A 24740-nucleotide genomic window follows, 5' to 3' on the forward strand; every position below is an offset into this window, starting at 1 on the left:
GCCTCAGCATCTTAAATCGTACATGAATTCAATATTTACTTTTGGACAGGTGTACGGCAGCTTAGGCATCTGGTATATGTCACCACCCTGAACCTCATCAAAATGGTAAGAGTACACAGCCTTCCTTCTTTGTTTTGTGAGAGGTGAGCTTGGGAAAACAGGCACTTGTCATTCCTCCAGTCCCTTATTATGCTCAGTTATATTATCAGGTTGCTAACAGACCATCATCCTGAGACACTTAAGAGTGAAATGACTTAATTCTCAACAATATTTGGTCAGTGTGTTCAGGACACAAAAAAAATGGAAAAATATAATATAAAATGTAGGGTGTAATACATTTACCCTTGAAAATGTAAATGTAATTAGTTTAGAAGTAATGTTATAATTTAAAGCAATTTGACGCAGTTGAATTCTGTCTATTTATTTATTTATTTATTTAATCAGGCATGGTAGTGTATATTTCAGTTTATGTGGAAAGTACTGTGTGGAGGAAAGAATTGACAAGGACCAGCAGAGGTTTTACGGAACACATTGCCGTCTTTATTAGAGCCTTGTCTGGCAGTAATACTGAAAAAGTGAACTTGGAACAGATGGTGGTGGCAGCTCATGGCTGCTATTTTTTTCCTTGCTTTTCAATGTTCTTTTGACATTTTTCTTAAATTGGTTTTTGTTTTGTTTTGAGTGCTGCAACTCTTGCTTTTCTGTGGTATGGATAACATCAATAAAAGGGACAGAAAGAGAGAGAAACAAATATACAACTTATATTACATTGTGTTATGAACAAAATATAAATCTATTTTCTATGTTATATTTACATAATTATCTTTCTTGAGTTTTCAAGTTGAGACGGTAAGATATTTTAAAACTTGAAATTACGGTAATAATTTGTTTTGAGCTCTACTCATGACCTTGATTGTCAAACAATATTCCCATCAGTTTTTTTGTCTTGATAAGGGGTCATACATTCCTAGCAGTGTTGATTTGCATTTTAATGCCCCTTATTTCCCATGAAAAATTGATTAACATCAACATAGTCCCCTCCCTCCAGCATCATGTAATGACGGGGGCAGCTTAACAGAAAAATTGTGTAGTGACAATCAAATGTGAGAATGATTGAAAATAAGTAATTACAATGGGACAGCACACCTGAAAACTAGTCATCGCACCTGTAGGCTTTAGTAGAGCTGAAACAAAGCAATGACCCCTGGTAAGAAGTGACAGTAAAGAGACTGCTGGCTGACTCTGACACAGTGGAACACCCTTGGTGAGTTGTAGTAAACAATGCTTCCCTATGATTAAAAAAAATACTGCTATCAAAAAATTATATGTACAGAATTTTCTTGGGACAGAAAAAAGACAGCATAGGATTTGTTTGGTTTTAATAATAATCTCTTTTATTGTAAATCTATGTATTTTGTATGTGTGTGCATATATGTGTATCTCAGCCAATGATATTCCACTGTGTTGGTGAGGCGACCCAACTAGTAAGGAGAAAAAAAAAGGTTTCCATAGTTTATAGGGCTGAATGAAAAAAAAGCAGAACCTTCACATTTTACATTATAATAACCATTTCAAATAAACATTTAATAATAATAATAAATCATGTTCTTTTTCTCTGATTTCAGTCTGAGTGCTTCTTCAAAATGGGTTTTGGACATGAAAGGTTTCCAGACAGCAGCATCAAGTCTGTCCAAGCTTTGCCTGTATGTCCTCTTTAGGATTAATACATAACATAAAAGCATTTTGAAAGGAAGAGAGAGAATAAAATAATGTAGAACACAGCAATGTAAAATGACAAACTTTGTTTAGCTCTAGTACCTACCATTTAAGAATTTGTTTCATTTACTGTCATAGTCATGTATGGTCATAAAAACATTATGGAAAGGAGAAAAATAAATTATACTGTACATAACTTACTAACTTAAGAAACGCTGACCATTCTTATAATCGTTGTTAATAATATTAGACTAGAGGCAGTTTGAAGAGAAAATACAGTATTCTGAAAATACAGTATTCAAATACAAACTTTAAGACTGGCTGACTTCACCTTGGCTCCACTCACTGAGGTCAACACTGAGGTTAATTGGAAGGAGCAGGAAAACACAGGTGGATAACAGTTATGTGTGGAAATGTATAAAGTAGATGAGTAAGTATAATAGCAGAGTGGGTTGTGTGTCGTTATATTTCTACGTTCCTTACACAACTAAAAGGGTCTAGAATAGAATCCTACACGTGCAAACAGCCTATAAATCCACAGACAGCACACAGGCTCTTACAAACCATTGGATGGTTCATAAAAATATTCACCGTTTCCTTCTGAACCACTGCACCACCTTGAGATAGAGAGGTGGAGTGAGAAGAAAACTTGTGGATTGTCTCACATTTGTATCACTGTGATTCCACAGTGACTTTTCCAAAACTTCCTTCCAAAACATGGGACAGTTTATGCTGTGGTCAATCCAAGCTGGATTGTCCCTTAAGACTTGCAGAGTGGGGACAATGCAGTCACTGAAAAGAAAAGTTAAGAAGAAAAATGTTGAACATAACACTGTGAAGCTGAAGAAAAGATTTCTTTTGTTGAAACAAAACTGATGTCTTTCAGGTGCTTCACAACAAAAGGGGGTAACTGTCTCTTTTTTTCTATTATTATTCAAACTTGTAGCACAAAAACATCAAATCACATTCACAAGCCACTTATTGGCACCGTGTACCTGAGTGAGAATATTTAAGAATCAAGAACAAAAAAAAACAACAAAAAACAAACAAAAAAATCTTCTTTAAAAGTGTCTCTTCATAAAAATGTCTGCTATCTTAAAGTGTCATCTATTATCTTTTGACAGGTCCACTGTTTTCTCTCACATTTTAAAATGTCTTCTTGACCAGAAATGGTCAAGATGGTCGCCTTCTAAGCATGACTTTTATTTCTCTCTCTTGTGACATTATACTTGACTCAGAATCAAATTCTTGCAGTAGTACTTGAATATCCCTCAGCAAGTTTGAGGGCGAGCTAGGCTGTATCTTCCTCCCAGACACGTCTTAAGTAACAGTCAGTGTGAGTGACATGTTCAGTTTATTTATATGATGCTGGTTTCAGGACTCCATTGGAATTTGGCTCTGAATACAGAGTCTCTGTTAATCAAAAGGAAAAAGGGGAGGCAGGATTTCTGAGATTTGGAATTTGCCAAATGATGGTGCTCCTGATTGATTGGTGTGGGATTTTGTGGGATTAACCGGTTGTAACTGGCTCAAAGGCGGTGTCTCTCACACCGTCCTATTGGGTATTCTGGTTCTCATTGTCACTGCCATAATCAGCGTCTTCATCTTCATAGTCGAAGTCATCATACACGTCAACATTGCCGTTGCTGTCATCTAACCGTAGATCCTCCTCTTTTATGCGTGTCTCGTCTCCCTTGAGGCTTGGCATGTGAGAGGTCTGGTGATGATTGGCATTAGGCTCGGGGCTGCTAGACATGCTTGAATGCTCTGAGGGCATCTGGGGTGAAGGCAGCCCAGTAATGGACAAAGCATTGGAGTAGACCACCCCTGCAGAAGACAATGGTAGCTGACTCTGTTGCCTGTAAACAGAGAGAGAGAGAGAGAAAAAGATTTTTTAGCTCAGTGGACGATAGCACTCAAGACCCTGCTTATTATCAATTTAGTCATCTATCAAATGACAAACTGCTTACTTTTCCCTCATATTTCATAGGTTGTTATTTATTACCAAAATGTTTAATATTTGTAGATGCCTGGAAGCAAAGACAGAAATTACATAAGTTTTTGTAATAATCAATTCTCAATTCACTTATTAGATGATCTACCAAGAAAATGCCACCAAGAAAATGAAAGTGTGAAAAGGTTGATCATTGTATGAGGAGGAAAGATATTTATTTCTAAAGATAAGAGTAAAAATTCTTACGACAGCTGAGAGAATTGTTGTAAATGGTTATATTTAAATCACTTGAGAAATATGTGGGAAACATGTTGATAACTTTATTTAAGGCAGTGATTGACCGTAAAACTCTCTACATAGTGTCACATATAACCTATTTTTGTGATTAGAATAAAAAAGTATGAAAGCACATCAAGCCACATTTATGCTTTTTAATGTATCTATAAGAATATGAATTAATGAACGTAACACATTTTGAGATTCTCTTGTGACACCTAAAGGGAAAAACAATATGCCTTTCAAAAAGAGAGATGTAATGCGCAAGGAATTATGGCGCATTAACTAAGGGCAAACCATAGGTTTTGTGAACTGTCCCTTTGAAAAAATATTACCCCCTTTTCTCAGGCATAAGAGGAAATCAGCTCCTTGTATTTCACTGACCCAACACTAAAGTATTGTCTCATTTCCTGTCGACGGGACCTCATGATGGCCTTGTATTCGCCAATGCGCAGCTTCTTGCCATCTACCAGGCAAGTGCGTTTGGGCCGTGGCTTATACTTGTAATCAGGGTATTTTTCCAGGTGTTGCTTGCTGAGACGGGCTTGCTCCTCGTAGTATGGCTGCTTTTCCAAGTTGGTCATGGCTTTCCAGCGTGAGCCTGGACAAAGAAGAGACACCTTCATCACAGTGTTTTAAAAAATAAAAAATTCTGTACCTTGATGGTGTAATTTTTCAAGTTAGAGGTGAACATAAATATGAAGTTGGATGATTTATACTTTTGGTGTTATTATGACTGACAAATTGCCATATTTGAGAATCACAGGTAGGTCCTAAATAATACACTTTCCATTGTACCCTTAATGGGATTCCTTAATGGAAAAAAATGAATACAGAAAACTGTATGAAAGACTCAAACTCATTGATTGAGATTACTGAAGGGTCCACACATGTCCTGCAAAAAAAGTTGTCAGTAATTGGCTGATTTTCAAGTAGACCAGTTAGAAATCGGAGAAAGAAATGTGTTAGAAAACCCTAGACTTTCTTACATAAGCTTTAAAAAGCGCCTCATCTGGAGGGAATATCGTCTCTACATGATAAAAAAAAAGGAACCGGAATATTTTAATTCCTGCTTGCTTGGAATAAAGTATGGATTTTCATAATGTTACCTTCAATGAGAGAGCAGATTGTGTTTTCAGGAGGGGGATATAGAGTGTGACTGCCTCAAAGCCAAAATTGCCACAGGAAATTGAGAAGGTATATAAAGGTATATGCATATCTTTCGATAAGATTACAATTTTAAAATACATTCAGAGATGATAATCGAAACAAATCAAAGTGTTTACCATGTCCTATGAGAAAGCTCAAACTTGAAAAGCCTTGATTTAAAGATTGCTCCATGTACTTCTCTGAACTGAAAAAAACAATAGTTGTTCTCTATCATATGAAAATATTTCTTAACAATGTATTAAATATCAGTATAATATAATATATATAATCATAATATTATACATATTATTAATTTAAATTTAGGACAAGGATAAGAGCTCATCATAAGTTGAGTTTTTCTGTTTTCACTATTCTTCTATGAGGAAGCAGAAGTATGCTTAATTTAGTTAATTAGAATAGTTACATAGTTACAGTCGTTTAAAATAATATAAGAATTCACAGTCACAGCTAATAAACAAACTAGACTTATCCAATTTCACATATAGGGACAAACTAGTGTCTGTCATTGAGGCGATATCTGGCTATAGACTTCTCTTAAATTTTTGTTATATTTCTGCTGTACTTATGATTAGTCCAAAGCAAAAATGCTTGGTTTTACTATCTGTCTCTTGAAAAATGCAGGACAATTGCAAAGATGTCGTAAAATAATGTTATTTCCCTCTTTCATTCTATTATGCATTGCATGTGGAATTTCTGTCTCACACACAAACATACACACAGACTCCCTTCGCCGGGTTGCTGAGTAAGTTGTCTATTATTTTATTACTTGCAAATATTTTGGTTGCTGCGGTTTTCACTATGATGGTGATTTGATGGGCTGTTGATGCTGGGCCAATCTAATACTTCCAATTTAGAAAAGTCTCGAGGTAGCAAGCTTCTCCTTTTTTGTGACAAAACTGTGCAAAAAAGGCAAAGCAAAATACACAATTTTTGAGGAATACTTTTATTTGTAGGTTTCTGGTGAATGATGCTTTTTTACCATGCTGTTTTGTTCTGAAAATATAGATAATTTTTGTTACATTCCAAAATTTCCATTTTAGCCAACAGTTTTCATGAAGAAATAGCAGGTCTTTGGAAAAACAGGTTGCTTGTAGATTTTGGTTGATATACATCATTTTGTGATGACTACAAAATTGTTCTTTTGAAGACTCATTTTTTGCTATTTTTTTTTCTGGGTGGCCTGTGTCGTAGTCATTAGCACTTCCACCTCACAGTAAATGGTTGATCGACAAATGATCCAGAAAAAAACATGTAGTCTGCACTTTCTCCCCATGTCCGTATGGGTTTCCCCTCAAGTCTAGAAACATGTAGTAAGTTAATTGGTTGCTTCTTACCCCTTCAAGTCCCTCCAAAATATGAGAAACATTAGTGACTCCTCAATTACAAGGATATTCAGTTACATTTGTGAAAGTATTTAAGTATCACTTGAACAAATCCATATTTACACATGAGTATGGTGATTGGGTTCACCCAATATGAAACAAGAGGAAAAAAAGTGAGTTAATGAGGGCTAATGAGGACACTTTCTGCTGTCACTTTTGTCTGCTGAGCTCCTTGTCATAGATTAGCCCAATGTGTGTGTGTGGAGCTGTGGTGGGTGTATCATGAGTATGTTTTCCCCTGTGTGTTTCATTTCTGGTCTGAATTTGCACTTGACGACTGTATGGGTAAAAGCTGTCAGCAATTGGCTGATGTCTCTATGCTTTTCTCTGTTCTGTGATCTGTTTGCAACCAGGGGGTTATTAAATCCAGATTTCCCTGTTTTATAAAACGTTTAAGAGCTCCTTAAAATGTCAGGGTCGATCCCAATGGTCCAGGGGAAATGTCAGTCAGCCTCTTGCTGCTTGTTTAATGCATTAAAAATTATATAACCATTTGTCGGCGACATGATCTCCCTAGCTGTTCATTAACAGCCGCCCACATGATGCCACCCCTTGTAGGGAAAATTGCTTCCAGTGTGTATTTTGAGTGTGTTTCAGATGGTGAAAAATGCACTGCCCTACATAAGCATAAGCTCTACATAATCTTCTCGAGTTGTTAAAGTTGATTTTTTAATAAAGGTATAACAATGGTTTCTGTCAATCAAAGCAGATGGATGGTGTGTCAGTGGCCATGTGTTGTTTTTACCAAGGATTTTGCTGATGTTGGAGTTGTGCATATCAGGGAAGGCCTGAAGAATTTTTCTTCTCTCATCCTTGGCCCAAACCATGAAAGCATTCATTGGCCGTTTGATATGTGGCTCGTTGCTTCCACGACCCCGGGACTCCCGGAATATTCTCGAGTCTGACACACTTGGGGAGCCTGTAGTTGAGCATTAAAAGGAAAGCAGAAATAAGTGTGCCTGCAGAGCAGGAGATATTGTTAAATAAGAAACAAATGAGCATATACTAATGTTACTTTACAGGAAATTAAATAAGAATAAGAATAAGAATAAGAATAAGAATAAGAATTAGAATAAGAATAAGAACAACTTTATTAATCCCGAAGGAAACTGCCGTGCCAGAGTTACAGAAAATATAACAGTAATAAATAATAAAAGAAAAGGCAGAATTAGAAATAAAAATAAACTATACAGTGTCTCAGTGAAACTATAAAGTGTCTTAGTAAACAGTGATAAAACTATAAGTGTCTTAGTAACAAGTGAGGTAAGGAGTGCACAATAGTATGATAGACGGGAAAATTGTAGTGTAGCTGTTATGAGATGAGATGAAATATTGCACAGTGTAGCTGTTATGAGATGAAATGTTGCACAGTTTCTTTAAAATACATTTAAATATAAATACACAGCAAATTGTGTGTTTTTAAAATTATTGTCGAATTTGAATTGGAACTTACAGTTATTGTCAAGATCACATTTTCCCTTCATTAATAGTATATGAATTTTACTTTTTTCAAAATAGAAGGAGAGACTTATCAGTAATTTCCCTACTTAAAAATTGGCAAATGTAAAATAAGAAAAAACTGGCATGGAATTATATATTAACTTTAATTAATCTTTTGTAAATAAGTTATATCCATAACCTTTCTCAATATGTATGTATGTGTGTGTGTGTGTGTGTGTGTGTGTGTGTGTGCGTGTGTGTGTGTGTGTGTGTGTGTGTGTGTGTGTGTGTGTGTGTGTGTGTGCTTGTGTGCTTGTGTGCTTTCCCTTGTATTTACCGTCAGAGTCACCACTTATGGTAAAGTCTAGCATGGCATGGCTGAACTTGTCTTCTGCATGCTGCTTTAGCTGTTGACTCAGACTCTCCAAGGCAGCCTTGTCCTGGAAAAAACAGTGGACAGTTGCATTTAATGAGTGAGTGACTGTCTGAAATTATGTGAATGAATGAAAAGTGAACTGTTTAGTTTAAGGAAGCACAATCAATATTTTAGTTGATATATTTTTTTTATTTAATTGATATTTGATTTTATAACAATAACAGTAAGAAATGAGTTAGTCAAACACAAACAATGAGCCATGTGTTTTCTAAAATTCATATCGGAGTAATCAACATTTTCAGATGATGCCAAAATGTTATTTTAAGGCAAAAATCACCCAATGACAATGGGATGCCATATATATAATAAATCAATGTTACATCAATTCATAATGAAGTGTCATTAACTTTTTCAAGAATAATTTTAGCAGGGTTGAAAACCATCTAGAAACTGACAAATAGCAGCAGTGCTCAAAAACAGATTGTTTGTTTGAGTGTATGCTTGGGTTCAAACCTGCACTTGATATGATAACTGTAAACTTTAATACTTATATCCATTTATGTTAATACGTTTAAGAATTCTGTTAAAGATTAATACAAATCAAATGTTTTGTATATACAATATATATAGTGCTCTTTCTGTGTGACTATGTTTTTGTGGTTGCGCAAATGGGTTTGTGCATATATGTGTGTGAGTAGAAGGCCTCCTGGCAGCCACCTGCAAGAGTTGGGTACGGAGGCCTCGGTAGGTCGATGCATTAGAGAAAGAGGACGAGCAGCACGGCAAGCACAAGAGCAAGGCTATGCTGAAAAGCCCCCTGGGTATTTATTGCGACCAATAAAAGACTGATTTACAACACATTTACATGTTTAATGTAAGCAGAAGTGCTACACTATCACAGAGACACATACACAATCACAAATTGCTGCCCAATCATGACAGCATTTTATAGTTTAATTATATGATTAAGAGCTGCAACCAGAAACACTGTCGTTTTCCAAAACACCCTTCCCAAAAGTGTATCCCTGCATTTATGTGTGACCTCAGCAAGCTGCCAGGCTGGATGGAGAGAAGAAAGAATGGTAATGGAATGCATTATCTCTCTTTTAGCCCAGCAAAGTTTAATCGATAGAGATCATTTTTGCGAGATTCAAATAATTGTGGGTATAAAGATGAAGTGAGAAAAAAAGCATTTGACATAATGAGGAATTTTGGCCCCTTTTTGGTCCTGTGGAATTGATTTTGGTGTGATAAACTATCAATGTACTTTTGCTAGAGATTTCATTATAATGGTTATTGTAAGTGATCAGGCTTTGTTCAACCTCATTTAAAAGAAACAAAAATATTTTTTTTCTTAGGCTTTATGACTATGATCTCCCAGGAATTCTTGTGGTGTGTGCATGTCAGGTTGTGATAGACATAAACATGAACAAAGAGTGGATGAAATTCTAGTTTGACATTAAGCTCCAGTGCAGTAAACGAGGAAAGTGGATTGAATTGCTGATACATGAGCCAGGGAGACTAATCTTTTGACAGTGTCAGGGTTTACTCATTTGTATATGAGCTTAGAGCTGAGCGGCTTCAAACTCATGCAGCAAAAAGGGAATGGTCTGATGAGAGAGATGTTGATATGAACGCTGAGGAATGACTGTCAGCAAGTATAAAGTATGAATTATAGCAGCTGCCTGTAATATAATCAGAGTGTGGAGGTGCAGCAAGCTTTAAAATGTCCCATTTTTTGTAAAATAAAGTCAGTTCAATTAAGTATTTTTGCACATTTCTTTCTTAAAAATACTTGAGACAAAATCCAAAGCTTGCCCGTCATGTGGATGTTATTTGATATTAGACTGAGGCCCATTAAGTGTGACAGTTTATCAATATTTACAGTGAATTAAAGATGGATCATAGCATTTGTTAATTGTGAGAAAAATTGTGAAAAAAGACTAGTAAAGGCGCTTCAAACACAGGGGCTAAATGGTTCGAGACTGTGTGTGTATACTGTACATCATATTTCAGCCAACAATACATTTTGCTACAGGAATTTTTGCTAAATAAAGATAAATCTACAGAGAGGAGCAATTATAATTTTTTTCTGCATTCTAGAGATTCCTATAAATTTCTAAAATATAAAATAAATCTTTACCTGCAATGATATAAAGTGCACAAACATAAGGTCCACTTGTTTTAATCCTGTTCAGAAATAACTGGTAAAATAATTGATCTTTAAAATTGATTCTGGATTTTAGGTATTCAAGTAGTCGGGAGGAAAGCAACACAGTGAACTGAAGTATAAAGAATATAATTCCTTTTCCCTTATAATTTCCAATGGAATATGCAAAATTTAATCATTCAGTTTCTCAATGTCATTGTATACCAAAGACCCTTACAGTAAACTTTAAAGATAATATTCTACTTTTTATTTTCAAGCTCATCTTTGGCTAATACATATTTTGTTTTTTCCCTCCCAATATTCGGGTAATTCCTTATGTATAACTCCTTTTTTTTTTTCCAATTTTCAGGCTTATTATTAAATCTCTCCACATTTTGCTTCTATTGCACACCTTAATATACATACCTGAAAACCCATTTGCATCTCTTCTGTTTGAGAGACTGCAACTAAATTGATCATTTTTTAAGCAACACTTTGTATTTAAAGCTGCATACAACCATATTCTTAAATTTAAACATGATTAAACATGGATGGTTGTTAATTACATGGACTGTCAACTATGTTAAACAGTTCATCTGATGATAGTGACTGACACCACATGCTGCGATGATGTACATGTTACTTGGGTACTGATGATTCACCTTGTCAGAACGCCCATTGTTGAGGTTAAGATTGCTGACTGCAGCGACCTTAGCATCCAGTACCTGCTGTTCTCTCTTCAGCTGTTCTTTCATTTGCCGGGCCTCAGCAAAGGCCTTGGTCACTGCCTCGTGGTCATTTAGATAGGTGCCTGTTGACAGCGATGACAGCAAGTCTGAAGAATAAAGGACACACACACACACAGAAAGGCTGTCAATTGATTGACATTGATTGTTTTTACTTTTGATTAATCATTACCAGGGACATACAAATAATTTAAATTTATGGTGTATATCTTATCTATTGCATGTATTCTACATTCTATGTGTGTTTGAAAGCCGAGAAGAAAGCATTATATTTTTAGTTAAGCTAGTATCTGTGTTTACCTTTGTGAAACTGCCAAGGCTTTTTTATCTAGCATAATCCCTTCCCCTGAACAAAGAGGTAAAAAGATTAATATACATTAAATGCTCGTGGACATGCCACACACACATGCATGCACACACACACACACATACACACACACACACGCACACGCAAACACACACACACACACACACACACTCCCTCTCACCTGCCTTTAGCCCTATAGATACACATAAATCAACATATGTATGCATTAAAATAAACCTACACAACCTCAGCTGCTGAACTCCCATATATTTGTCTATTAATCTTCTTTCTGTTTTGAAGAGACATTACCAAAGGACACAATGGACTCAAATCTTGCTAATTTTCGAGACACTGAAAATCTGTTGTGCTTCAGAGCAAAGATCAGTGAAAATCTCCCGTCTGCTTCTTGTTGGTTATTTGTGTGTATGCGTGTGTGAGTATTCATGTGGGATTCGTGTGCCGCTATCGCCTCACTTTATCAGTTGCGTAAGCTCTTAACAAAGAGCTACTGCTGGCTTATCTGTGCTAATCCCGGCAGTTAATGCCATCTTAGGACAGCTTACCAGCTTTAGATTGGTAGCGTCAGAGCCATGAACTCTTTCAGAAGTCATAACCGGGAAATCTGGACATGAGGAGGTTCAAAGGGTGGGTGGCAGGAGGGGGGAAGAAGAAAAAGGCCATGGAATATGCAGACGGTCAATTCTAATCCGGACTTAAAAGGGAGGGAGGAGGGTTTGATAGATATTGTGCACATCTCTGTGCTTCCCACTTAAATTGAAAGCAACGCCAAGTATGCAGAGTGAATGTAAGGAGAAGCGAGGGGAAGGGGTATGGGAGTCTGTCTATATCTATGCAAATGCTTTTCTCTCCAATCAGTTCCATACAGAGTTGGTAAATATTTCTGGCTACAAAACAACTCCAACAGAGAGTTGCAATCCTGATGGATATTTGAGTTATTGACAGACAGGCAGATCAACACATTGAGAGATGAAGCTTGAGAAAGAGAAAGGACACAAATTGTCTTGTCTGAGATATTAGGGGGCAAACTCAGTTTCTATCACTGTGTCCCCCAATGACAGTACAGAGATTTTCTTTAAGTTAACAAAAAGCACTGAAAAATGCTCCAAAAAGATTGACAGGCAGAACTCTTATACACAGAGTAATTAACGGGTATGAATTTGTGGTATTCAAAGCACAATCGATATTTTGTTTTTTTATTTTCAAATTTGCCAGTGGCAAAAGGATAAATTTAGACACACAAGTAGGAACATATATGATCTTATTTTATAACTTAACGTGATAGTATAGCTATCAAAAAAATGTGGTGGAATAGATAGTGTGATCTTTCCCTCCCTTCAGTGGTGTGGAATTATAAATAAGTAAACATAGCATTTTCTGGATGAATAGGAATTGTTAAAAAAAAAAAAAAGGTTTGGATAATGTAGTTTAAATTACTGGAAAACCTGCATTTTTTGTTACTTCTGATTCTGAGGAAACATAGATAAACAGAACAAAGTGTTCAATATGTGTAGGCTTTCTTGATTAATCTTTCCAACAGCACTTTACTGATATTTCATGGGATTGTGATTAATTATTTCTTTCTATAATTAATATCAACACTTTTTCAAAGTCAACCTTTAAGGTCTCTATGACCTTATCTTTTCATCGTATATAAATACTTTAACAAGATTCCAACTTTTTTTCTTAACGTTCCACAAAGCCAAAAACAAATAGGAGTATACACTAGCCGTTGTCAATTCACAAGTATAAAATGTTCTATCATTGGAATATATTTATGCGTCTAATGCTGTATTTAAAAATGATCATTTGCATTTTATGACCATTATAATTCTCTTGAAATCACGCCGTGTGCCAAATAAGAGAATATACTCTATTTTCAAATGACAAAAATGAAATGTTCGTTCATTGGAACTTATTTATGTGCCTATACTAGACCTAAAAATGATTACTTTTATTTTATCACCATTGTAATTCTCTTGAAATCCCGTTGTGTTTTCTATAGGTTTGTCTTTTCCCAATATCTAAAAAACACCAATTCATTGCAACTCCTGCTGATGCACATTCAACTTTCCCAGTTTGTCTGGCTTCTATATTCCCAATGAACTGGCAACAACAGCACTAATACAGTGATATGAGCCCTTCTGTGTATGATTTTATATTCACTGTCATTGCGTCATTAATGCTGCATGTTTTCACCGTACTGGCTCATGTAAGAGGCTGGTCTATTCTCACTGGCAATGCCTCCTGTCTGCCATTTTGTCCTCTCTATCATTCCAATTTATTGTATAGGAATTCACTCCCCTGCTCACCTACTACTTTTTCTCTCTCCATCTCTCTCTCGCTCCTTTCTTTCACTTCTATATTTCTCTGTCTCTTTAAGTCACTGATAAGCATGTAACAATGAAGCAGCCACAAGCAAAGAGAAGCAGTTAAAACAGAGGCAATATATCTATCAAATATTGTCTCTGTGAATCGTTATTCCTTAAACTTTACCAACATTTTTGACTCTTGCAAGTCAACCGAATAAAAGACAAGTTGTTTTCACCAAATGTATACCCTTTACTCTTACTTCTGTCTGTTTCTGGTTCATTTTAGTCTAGATCTCTTGTTTTTAAGGGCTAGTCATAAGTAGATGCATGAATTAATATTCATTAGTTTGTATATGTATATATCTTTATATATGCCTATACAATATTTTATAGTCATATTTAAGATTTATACATCTTCAAATATATAAAGAGGACCACAGTTGATCAGCTGTTTGGAATTTCTCACGTCTTCTTTTTGGTAAAAGCACTGCCGTTTCCCCAATTCATTAAGAGAATGCCTCTGCATTGCAGAATAGCAGTTAACTTCTGTAAATCATTCAACATAATAATACCTAAGTTTACGTGTAAATGCTGAGAGTCTAGTTTTTCTTGTCTATCATTTTGAATATTAAATATGTTTGGTTTGATATATAACAAAAAACATCTGGCTCGCACAATTTTTCCCTCCAAAAGCCACATAAGGACTAGAACAGAATGCCTTTTAAAAACATGTATATTCTTGAAAGATAGCTATACAACTAAGGGGATCTGTTTGAATTAACTGATCAGTTTCAAAAATTAGGAATACTTTTTGGTCATAAAAGGCTCTCTGATACCGATGAAAATACCCGTTCGCAGCATCAAGCATTTTTAAATTGAATTATTCTAATTACATTCTCCAATTTGGATTAGCACATGGTCTACTGGTAATTTTATATCATACAAGAACATTTGATCAAAGTTTAAATACTCCAAGAATGAACTATTGTTATGCTGTATTTTCAATGTGATACTCAAATCCACTTACCTATTGAGCTGGCTCTGGTGGGAGGTCCTCCGATACTAGAGGGTACAGCACTGTGCTTCAGTGAGCCTGTAGGACCTTGTTTGGTTGTGGCGGCAGCAGCAGCAGCAGCAGCAGCAGCAGCAGGGACCTGTGGGGAAGTTGGGGGGGAGTTGGGTGACTTGCTCTCGGATGCCTTAGGCTTGGCCGACAGGTTCAGTGGTTGAGCACCCTCACTGTCCTGCAAAAACCAAAACAGCACAGTTTCGCCGCCTGTGACCAATGTAGGAATTTGGAAGTTGGAGGCAGGGGGCTGACCACTCACCCTACCTTTTCAAGATCAATGACAATTGTGGCTTTGTACCTAACATGTTCCTAAAGATCCGTGCACAGCAAACTAAGGCCAGCCTATTAGGACAGGTTACTGTATATGGTGCATGCCACTGCCCAATCATCTCATCAAAAAGCAGGATAAATGACTAAACAGGCCATACATGAACATGTAATCTAAGGACAAACTATTAAGATTTACATGCAACAACAGACTCTGGAAAATGACACTTCAAAAAAGTATTAACCCTTTGATGCATGACCCATGATATACTGAGTTAAAAAAATGTTAATAGCTACCCACTGTAGTGACCGTCATGCAATGAAGGGGTTAAGATGGGTCAATTCATGCAAGTATACTCTCCTCATGCATTAAACATCTCCATTAAACATGCAGTAAAATTTTGTTTCTGAAAGGGCTCAAACACAAACTACGATAATCTAACATCACTGGAAAATAAACTAAATCTAAATCTAACACCAAACTTGATCTTTGTGGAAAAAAGGCTAAAGAAGACTTTCATGGCTAAGTGTGTCCGGGTGTGTGCCTGTGGAGCACAACACATAACACCTGCATCTAATAAATTCAAGCGGATATTTCAGAAATGCAAGGAGGATGTATACATAGACCACTTTCTTATATGTTTATTTCTTAAATGCAAAAATTAATTTTAAGAAAGGATGTATTTTTGTGCCACTTAACAGGTGGCATACAGTGATCTCTAAATGCAGGAGCATATGGATCATCACACAATGCCTATGAATGTTATCAAATTGCTAGTCATGATAACATCACCCCTGCTGATGACCAAATCCAATCAAGAGGGGGCCCTGGCAGGTCACATTCCAGACAGGAAGAAATTAGATAACTCAGGTTAATAAAACAACAATTGAAAGACAGACCCAACATGGTGCAAAATACAGCTAAGGAGGCTGCATTACCATGCTATCAGCAATTAGACTTCCTAAAAAAAGTTTTATTGTATAAAAATTTATAACACACATGACTATCAATACAACACAAATTTCTGGCTCATTGTAGTGAGAATCTACAAATAAGTAATTTATTAATACCCACATTTTCTGAATGCCATTCCCTGAATTGTTCTTTAGCCTCATGAGCCCCCTCACAACTCAATTAAACCCTTACAATTATGGCACTGTACTGTCTGCGGTCTTTCTAAATCAAGAGACCCCCAAGGATGCCGTCATTGAGACAATGAGCCAGAGAGGAAAGGGACACAAAACTGTGTAGGATCCTCACAATCCTGACCCATATTACAGTGGGCTTAGGCTAGGAATGTATTACAATATTTATTACAAATATGTAACGCATCAGGTTCTTGTGTAGTGGATGGGGGAATTTCCTCTTTTATGCCAAACCAAATCCTATGGTGGGAAGGGGGCCAACCTGCATTATGTGAGTGAACAGGAATTAGTTTAGACACTGTAACAGAGAGCGCTGGAATGACTTGTTTGTGTGTCTGCTCTTGTGTGTAATAACAAGACATTGTTTAACAAGCTCCAAATCTCATGACAATGTGTGTGTTGTGTGTGTGTGTGTGTGTGTGTGTGTGTGTGTGTGTGTGTGTGTGTGTGTGTGTGTGTGTGTGTGTGTGTGTGTGTGTGTGCGTGTGTGCGCGTGAGTTTAAGCTCCCTCCAAGCTATTGAAGGCTTGCTGTCTTGAATTAATATAATTTCTCTTTGTGTTTGTCTTGGCTGATGTAACGATCTAAATATTTGTGGCTGAATGCATGAAGACGAATGATGAGAATTCGGGGTACCAAGAGACACTAAGTGAATGTAGGAGGAAAAGTTCATGTATCTTTGTGTGGTGGTGTGTGAGAGAATATTCTGGTTCAGACCTTTCAGTACTACATTTCTTTTCTCCCTTTGATGGTTCAGACTTGTTCCTTCCCTCTAATTATGAGTGACTGTATATTTTTTTCTATTTGCATACACTTTTTCCTAATTAGAACAAATTGGATGAAGCATCAGTTTTTGGCAAATAAGGTCCCTTTATTTGTCACCTCCTCTATTTCAAGTTAATCATTTAATTTGTGGTACCCCAACTTTAGTTTTTTTTTTTCTAAATCATCTGGTAAAAATCAGGAAAATGTATCTTAAACTGATATTGCACTAAATTCTTTATAATTATGTAAAAAAATATTTTCTTGGTGAATAAATTGGTGAATAGTCAAAGTAGAAATCCAGGAAATACCAGAGAATCCATACTCGCTCATGAATCTTATTTAGAAAAGGACAGGTGGGAGAAATTTCTAATGTGAAAAACACTTTAAATTGTACAAGAAAAATAAAATAATTAAGCTGTATGTTTTTAGTGTACAAAGTCCAATTATTATGTTTACAAAATGTTCAGAATTACATACATTAAACTCATGTTGCAAAACTTGTATCCAATACAAGGACAAACAGTTATGAGGTAGCATTAGTCCTGTCGAGAAACAGTTTTCACCCATACATTATATATCGGCTAAATGAGGTTGTGACATTCATTTCAGGATTCTGTAATCTGTAAAATTCATAAGTCTTCCCTTCCTTGAAGTCAAATTAGAATGAAGTAAAATATTGCTATTCTAACATTTTTGCTACTACTTTGCCTAATAAACACACAGGTATGTAAAGTAGGAAATACCTCTTTCACTAAAGTACAGTATTTCAGTGCTCAATGTACGTGTGACTCATGCAGTAAGGCCACATATGGTGCACAGTATGAATTGCACTTATGTATGGTTCTGTTTTCATGCCTGCCTTCATCTATAGCTCCAGTCTTGCTTAAAAGAAAGCTTTATATATGCTACAAAGATATGTTTATGTGCCTGTCTGCTGAGGCTGCATGGTTTCTAGTTGGCATGGAGTCTTGTTCAACACCTGTGAGTGTGTGTGCTTACATTTACTCCTGTGTGTGTGAATCTGTCTCACCCTAGGGTAAAGCACTTAAGCTGTGTGTGCCTGAGTCCAAACAGCTGTGAGCAGAGGCAGCAGGTCTCTAAATGACTTGAGACCGGAGATGGAGCCCTCAGGGGGAGCATACTTCTTAAATATACATGTCACTCACCCAAAGAGAGACTGAGAGAAAAGATGAGGAGAGAGGAGAGGTTGATAGAAAGAAATAGTCAAGATGATATTAGGAAGGACACAAAATGAGTGAAATAAAAATAAATCACTAGAGACGGCTTATCTCATATTTGTGTTATGCTCTTGAACATGGTCACGGTATGGGGCAGTAACATCAAATAGCACTGTGGTCAATAGGCCATTATGGCTCCATGGAGCCTGTCTGGGTCCATGTAGGACAGCTGCCCAGTCATTCACTCCTGTTGGACTAAGGAGGTTGTTGCGGCTCAACACTTTCTCCCTTCCACAGGCCACAGCACTTGCCTGTCAGCCCAACTCCATATATATGGTAATATGTACTGTGTGCCTATGAATGTGTGTGTGTGTGTGTGTGTGTGTGTGTGTGTGTGTGTGTGTGTGTGTGTGTGTGTGTGTGTGTGTGTGTGTGTGTGTGTGTGTGCGTGCGTGCGTGCGTGCGCGTGTGTGTGTGTGTGTGTGCATAATTGGAAAAGATAGGCAAAAATAAGTCAAATACTGAAAGATACCATTTAAAAAAAAGTTTTTTCCTGTCTTTTTTCAGATACAGGTATAAATTCAGATATTCCAACTGTGTTGCTCCAAACATGTTCCTCCACAAAAAACGAATTTCTTTCAGTAATGTGTTCGTTGCCTGATGATTGATAACTACAAAATTGGGGGAAGCCTTTGAGGACCAATGGCTGGAAGGGGACTGAGCAACATCTTAGAATTTTTATGGGCTCAGAATCTCAAAGATTGACCACATATTCATTGAATTCCACTTGGATTAACACAAAAATTGCACCAACACCCATACATTCTTAAATCTAATATGACCATATACCACCTAGAGATTTGTGATAATACAGCAGTGTTTGATTTGCAGAAGGTGACTATGTTTTGTACTGGAAGATTGCACAGAGGGTTGAGAGATTAAAAAAGAAAGCTAAAAAAAATTGCCAGACAAGCAGAAAACTCTGGTCATGCAGCAGCTAACATTCTCAGCAAGACATTTGTGTTGTAATATTAGAAAGGCCAGTTAAAAGGAAAGGTAAACATTTAGAAAAAGACTGCCTTAGCAAGTACACTCCTGTCTACAATTCAGTCCTATGAAGAACAACAATATTAACCTGTTTAAGATGGAAATCCAGACGTTTTAAGAATATTTTGTGGGGATTTGTCCTGATGAACAGATAAAATGAAGACATATATTACCCTCAAGATGAAAAAATACATACATTTGTTTTCTTCTATCTCTGGTTGTATATAATTGTGTGTGTTTGTATGTGTTTGTAGAATAATTAGTATTTGTTTTTTCTTTACAAACGTGCCATTCTCGAATAAAAAATGTATGAGGCCATGCTTTTCTTTGAATCAGTCAGAGAATGCAAAGTTATAACTTAAAAAAGAAAAGTGGGTTTCAAATAGATGAAAATAAACTAGTCTCATTAGAGAGAAAAGATATGAGTAAAATAACATGATACATTTATCCTTCAGGTCAACAGATGTTGAAGCCTAATGATTTCACAAACTAACAAAGTACTTTTCTTTTAAAAAGTCCTACTTCAGCATACATGACATAACAACCAAACATACAAAAAAATTCCTCACATATTTTATGATTGTTTAAGACAGCCAGAGTAACAGTCTCACCCTTCCAAATGGGAAATTAGTTTAAGAAACTAACTTTTAATGATTTCCTTTCAATTGGAATTAATATAAGCAATAATAATAAATTAATGTAATAATAAAATTTTTACGTTTCAAGCAAAAACCTGTAAAAGTAATTAAAAAATCAAATGTAAAATGAAAACATAAAAGATTGTTTGTTCTATGGTTTCCTTTTACAGTATTTAAAAAGGAATGGTATATATAAAGATTAAGAATTCGTGAACCCTTGTTGAGAGACAGGGTAGTACAGTTACTTGGTTACCTGAAATAGTTTTTTTTACAACACAAAAAAATTAAACATGTAGGTGATTGGAATAAAAATGTTTTGCTTGGTTAAAACTGATGATCTACTAAACTTCCATTTCATTGGCTTTTCCAGTATTACAAATACAATCATGTAATACAATACAATCATGCGCAACCATTTTCAAACATATTAATTTTCCTCTTTACCTTGCTCTTGTTTGGTATTGGAGAGTTTTGACCTTTGTCACTCTGCAAATGTGTATTGGTTGGTGGGGAGTGTCCTCCCAAGTTGGCTTGGGGTGGGAGGCTGCCTGCGTGCTGTTTGGCCCCAGGGGAAACTTGCATGGCTGCAAGCTGAGCTGCATACAACTGCTGCAACGTCAAACAGAAAGGTAAGATAGACCATGTGGAGGGAAGACAAGGGCCATAAAGAGATATAAGAAGAGGAGAAAAAGGGGTAAAAGGTAGGGGAGGAGGGAAAGAAAAGAGTGGAAAAGGCAGCATGAATAAATGAATACTCAAGAGCACACAAACAAAAAGAGGAGCTGACTAAAAAGCTCTTTAAGAATAGGCCATTAGTGACTTTGGTTCTGTTTTTGTGACGAAGAGCGATAGAGAGGGACATTTCAACTGTCATCTCTCGCCATTCCACCCTCCCTCCCCCCATCCTGATCCCATGGGAGAAGGGCTAACAGCCTCTTTGACAGGCCTAAGATGGCTATGTCCCCTCCAGGTGCATTGTTGGAGAAAGGAATATCGAGGTCACATTGGAGAACTTGAGCTCTTGCTCAAGGTGAAAAATGTGATGATAGAAAGGGAAATAGAGAGGCAGGAAAGTGCAAAAAATAAAAAAAAGGGAAAGAACATGCTAAATGGAAATGTTCAGGGCAAACTGATGTTAGATGTAGATTTACAATAAAAAAGTAGTGTTAAATAGATATGAACATGTTTAAAATTATAACTTTTATAAATAAAATAGAATTTGGCAACCAAAAGAAGATTTTCTTAATCTCTATTGTTTATGTATTTAATTAGTTTCCAGATAAATAAAAGCATTATGGTTCGTGAGTATTTATGCAATACCACTGAATAATACACAACACACTCTGGCCAGTATTTTCACAACAACAGACACAAAATAATATTCACCACTTGGAAGGAGCTTCAATAGTCGTAAACACGTCTTTCTGCTGTCCTCCTCAAAATAATCCTGTAATGCTTAATGGCTTTCATGTTGACTAATTCAAATCTTCGAGATGCTATTTTCCTTCCTCAGAATTGTTTTTTGTTCCTCTGAAGAGAAATACAATGTTTGTTTTGGCTTTTTTTCCCAAGAAGTAACAGATGTGTTATTTAGGGATAGTTATAATTGCTGTTTCTTATTTCTTGAGCAGAACCATTCTTGTTTTTCTTTTTCTAGTTTAACTTCTGTCCTTCTGTTAGGGCTTGGCTGCTGGCCACAACCGTCAAACAAAGGCTGGTTTATGCAAATGGACAAGGAAGAGATTCTGTCGTTGCCATTCCGCCTCCTCTCTCTTTCACTGAACCTTTTTCTATCAGCCTTGACAGTGTCACATAAACTCCTGGTCCACTCTACTATCTACTATAAAGAACATTCATCTATTTTTATATTAACAAGAAAAATCTCTGAACAAAATTACAGTGCAGACATGGATAATTAGAAAGAAAGTAATATTTGATATCACAAAAATCTCAGCCTGACTGTCACTCACATGTGGGATTAACACTAATCACTGCAACACTGCAAATCTGATGTAATGTATTTATACTGTTACAGCAACCTTTCTTCTTTGTTTTTTTCCTGAATTACCAAACTTCCCAAAATTCCCCAAATTCCCAAATTTCAAATAGACAAAGATTGTTTACAGCTTCACTAAATATTGTTATAATTCCTTAAGTTTACACAAGGAAAAGGCAGACTTCACATTTGAACGATTGTCATTCAGTCAAAAGATCAAATATACAGAGGAAAAACCATTAACACTCTCAATCACACTCAAGGGAAAGTTAGGGTATTTATTTAAACCATTGCATTTTTTGCAGTACCCTGAGAAATCATATACGAGTACAAAGCATCATCATAATTTACACTGAACTTCCCCTTTCTAAACCCATTTTAATCATTACTTTTGAAAGATGGGTTATCAGTAGTGTTTACCTTTGACAGCTTTTTTCTATTTATTGTGTGCTATGATGTTCAAACGTATCCAAATAGTGGGTACATCAATCACTTAATGCAAAAACCATACAGGTCGAGGCCAACTTGTCTGCTCCATTTTGACAGAGTATAGGGGAACAATTCATGGATATCGAGCTGTTTTTGACATAAAGTTTTCCCCATTTGCACTCAGTCCAAGATCTGACTGTACAGCCCTTGCCCTTTTATCTTTATATTTGATTTTGTTTTTAGTAATAAATTTATATTTAATCAAAATAGCTGTTTTTGAATGCATGTTTGAAAATAGACAAAGTACTGCTGGTTAAATTAATATAAACTTCTGACATGGAACTTGAATGAGCAGCTCCTTGATATCAGATCAGCCTTTGCTCAATCACTTTTTTCTAATATCTATACTCAGAGAGGAAATGGAGGGGCAACCCTTCCCTCTAGCCTTCCAATGCTCCTAGAAGCAAAGCCCCCTAGTGAGTAGACCACAGGCAGTGTGTGAATGTGTTTGTGCATGTGCCGTTGTGTGTCCTGCCATATTCGGACCAGTGGTTCAAAGGCCCTTTCTATGTGGAGTGAATTGAGTTCCATTACAAGGCCAGCTAGTGTCACTCAAAGCCTGCTCAATGGGGCAGCGAGCAATGACAAACACTTATGCTCACAAGCCTAGCACTCTCTCTCTCTTTCTCTCTCTCTCTCTTTCTCGGACACACACACACACACACACACACACACACACACACACACACACACACACACACACACACACACACACACACACACACACACACACACACACACACACAGTGGGAGCAGAGGCACTACAGAGTGTGCCCAAAGCATTGCCACAGCGACATGCATGTCAGCAAACAGGAAGTGACAGCGCAAAGCCCCCTGGGGTGACTGGTGGAGTGAACACACAGGAAAAGAGGGACACACACACAGAACTCAATGATTGAAAGGGGAAAATGAATTGTAGTTGTAGGATGAGTCGAAGGAATTTGAAATGTCACACAAGAGCCAAACACAAGCCTAAGTTGTGCATATGCGGGTGCAGCTGCCTCTTTTTTATGAACTGTTCTTCATTTTTTTTTCCAATTTCACAAACGTTAGACAGTGAGTATCTTCATATGCTGTCCACTTAATTGTTGTATGTATGCATACAACAGTTAGGTGGACAGCATATGCTCTTTACATAACGTCCCCAGTTTGTGTCTTCTTGCTATGTCTGTTCATCCTCAGCTCAACTAATGAGAGGCAAGCCCGAGGAAATTTAACTATTTACTCATTGAGTCTGTCTTTTTGCATGCACTCACACTTGTTTGTGTATGTTTGGATGGTGTGAATCATCAGCTTTCGTTTCATTACCAGTTCACCTGATCTTTTGTGTCAAAGTTAACAGCACACATTGTTTAAATCTGCAACTCATACTATTGTACTGCTCAGACATCTTTTCTGTCTACAAATAAAGGTAAACATTGCTGGAGTGTGGAGCTAATGCCCATATTTGTAATCAAAGGTATCATTTGCATAATGTGCTTGAATTACTTAATCAAATTTGCCATTTTTAGTTTTAAAAATTATACATGTTAAAGCTGTATTTCATTGCCTAACACACGCTCTTGTGGGTTGTACATACTCTGCATATTGCAAAATCCTGGACTAATTGTCCCAACTGCCCAGCAAAACTCCCAGTGTGGTCTGGATACTGATGTATTTTCCCTCTTCATTAACTTTTCCTTTTGCTATGACTGTCATTCATTCCTTTCATTAATTCATTACATATTGGCCCAAAGACTCAAAGTAAAAGAAAACAGTGTTTCTCTCACAGGAGGAAAGTTTTAGCTTTATCCACAAACATCACATATAGTCACTGCATATTGATTAGACATTGGGTCTATAACTCCCTATCAAAAAAGCAAAAAAGCATTTTCTTGATCTCCAAACCATAGTATATATTCCATCGGCATTGAGAAAATGCTGTGGTGCCCTTTTTCTGTTCAACATGAGACTTTCAGGAGAAGCAAGTGGATCAACAGATTTCTTGATTGCCTCATCTATCTATGTGCTCTCCAATTTTTTTTTCTCTTTGTCTTTCTTGCTCTCACTCTGTCTTTTTTTTCCAAAATATCATCCTGTCATCCGACTGTTCATTTTTCGTCAGTCAATCTTTCCGGTGTACGGCCTGGTAATCCAGGACAATATGTTCCAACATCTGCCTCTCCATATGATGCCTGACCCATGCCATTGACCCTCTTTAGACCGTTCTTGACACACACACACGCACACGCACACACACACACACACGAGCTCTCACTCACTCACTCACTCACTCACTCACTCACTCACTCACTCACTCA

At 36.7% G+C, this 24740-nt stretch overlaps 1 protein-coding gene across 5 annotated transcripts in view; it reads right to left on the reverse strand.

Annotated features, from left to right (window-relative positions):
* Window positions 1–523: 523 nt before the first annotated feature.
* The window catches only part of sox5 (SRY-box transcription factor 5), an 89224-nt gene continuing 65007 nt past the window's right edge, over window positions 524–24740 (reverse strand). For 2 of the 5 annotated variants that reach the window (XM_086146669.1, XM_086146670.1), the window contains exons 9-15: window positions 20400–20564; window positions 14874–15090; window positions 11126–11298; window positions 8276–8378; window positions 7244–7417; window positions 4331–4547; window positions 524–3575 (exon numbers count right to left, since the gene is read on the reverse strand). In XM_086146669.1, coding sequence (XP_086002795.1) covers window positions 3272–3575; window positions 4331–4547; window positions 7244–7417; window positions 8276–8378; window positions 11126–11298; window positions 14874–15090; window positions 20400–20564 — 1353 coding nt within the window. In that variant the 3' untranslated portion in view covers window positions 524–3271. The remainder of the gene's footprint in view (window positions 3576–4330; window positions 4548–7243; window positions 7418–8275; window positions 8379–11125; window positions 11299–14873; window positions 15091–20399; window positions 20565–24740) is intronic. The other 3 variants (XM_086146673.1, XM_086146668.1, XM_086146671.1) reach the window with 3 other exon arrangements.

Source organism: Fistularia commersonii, chromosome 5, assembly GCF_037954325.1.
Source record: "Fistularia commersonii isolate RoL2024-O1a breed Wild chromosome 5, RoL_Fcom_v1.0, whole genome shotgun sequence".
NCBI lineage: Eukaryota > Metazoa > Chordata > Actinopteri > Syngnathiformes > Fistulariidae > Fistularia > Fistularia commersonii.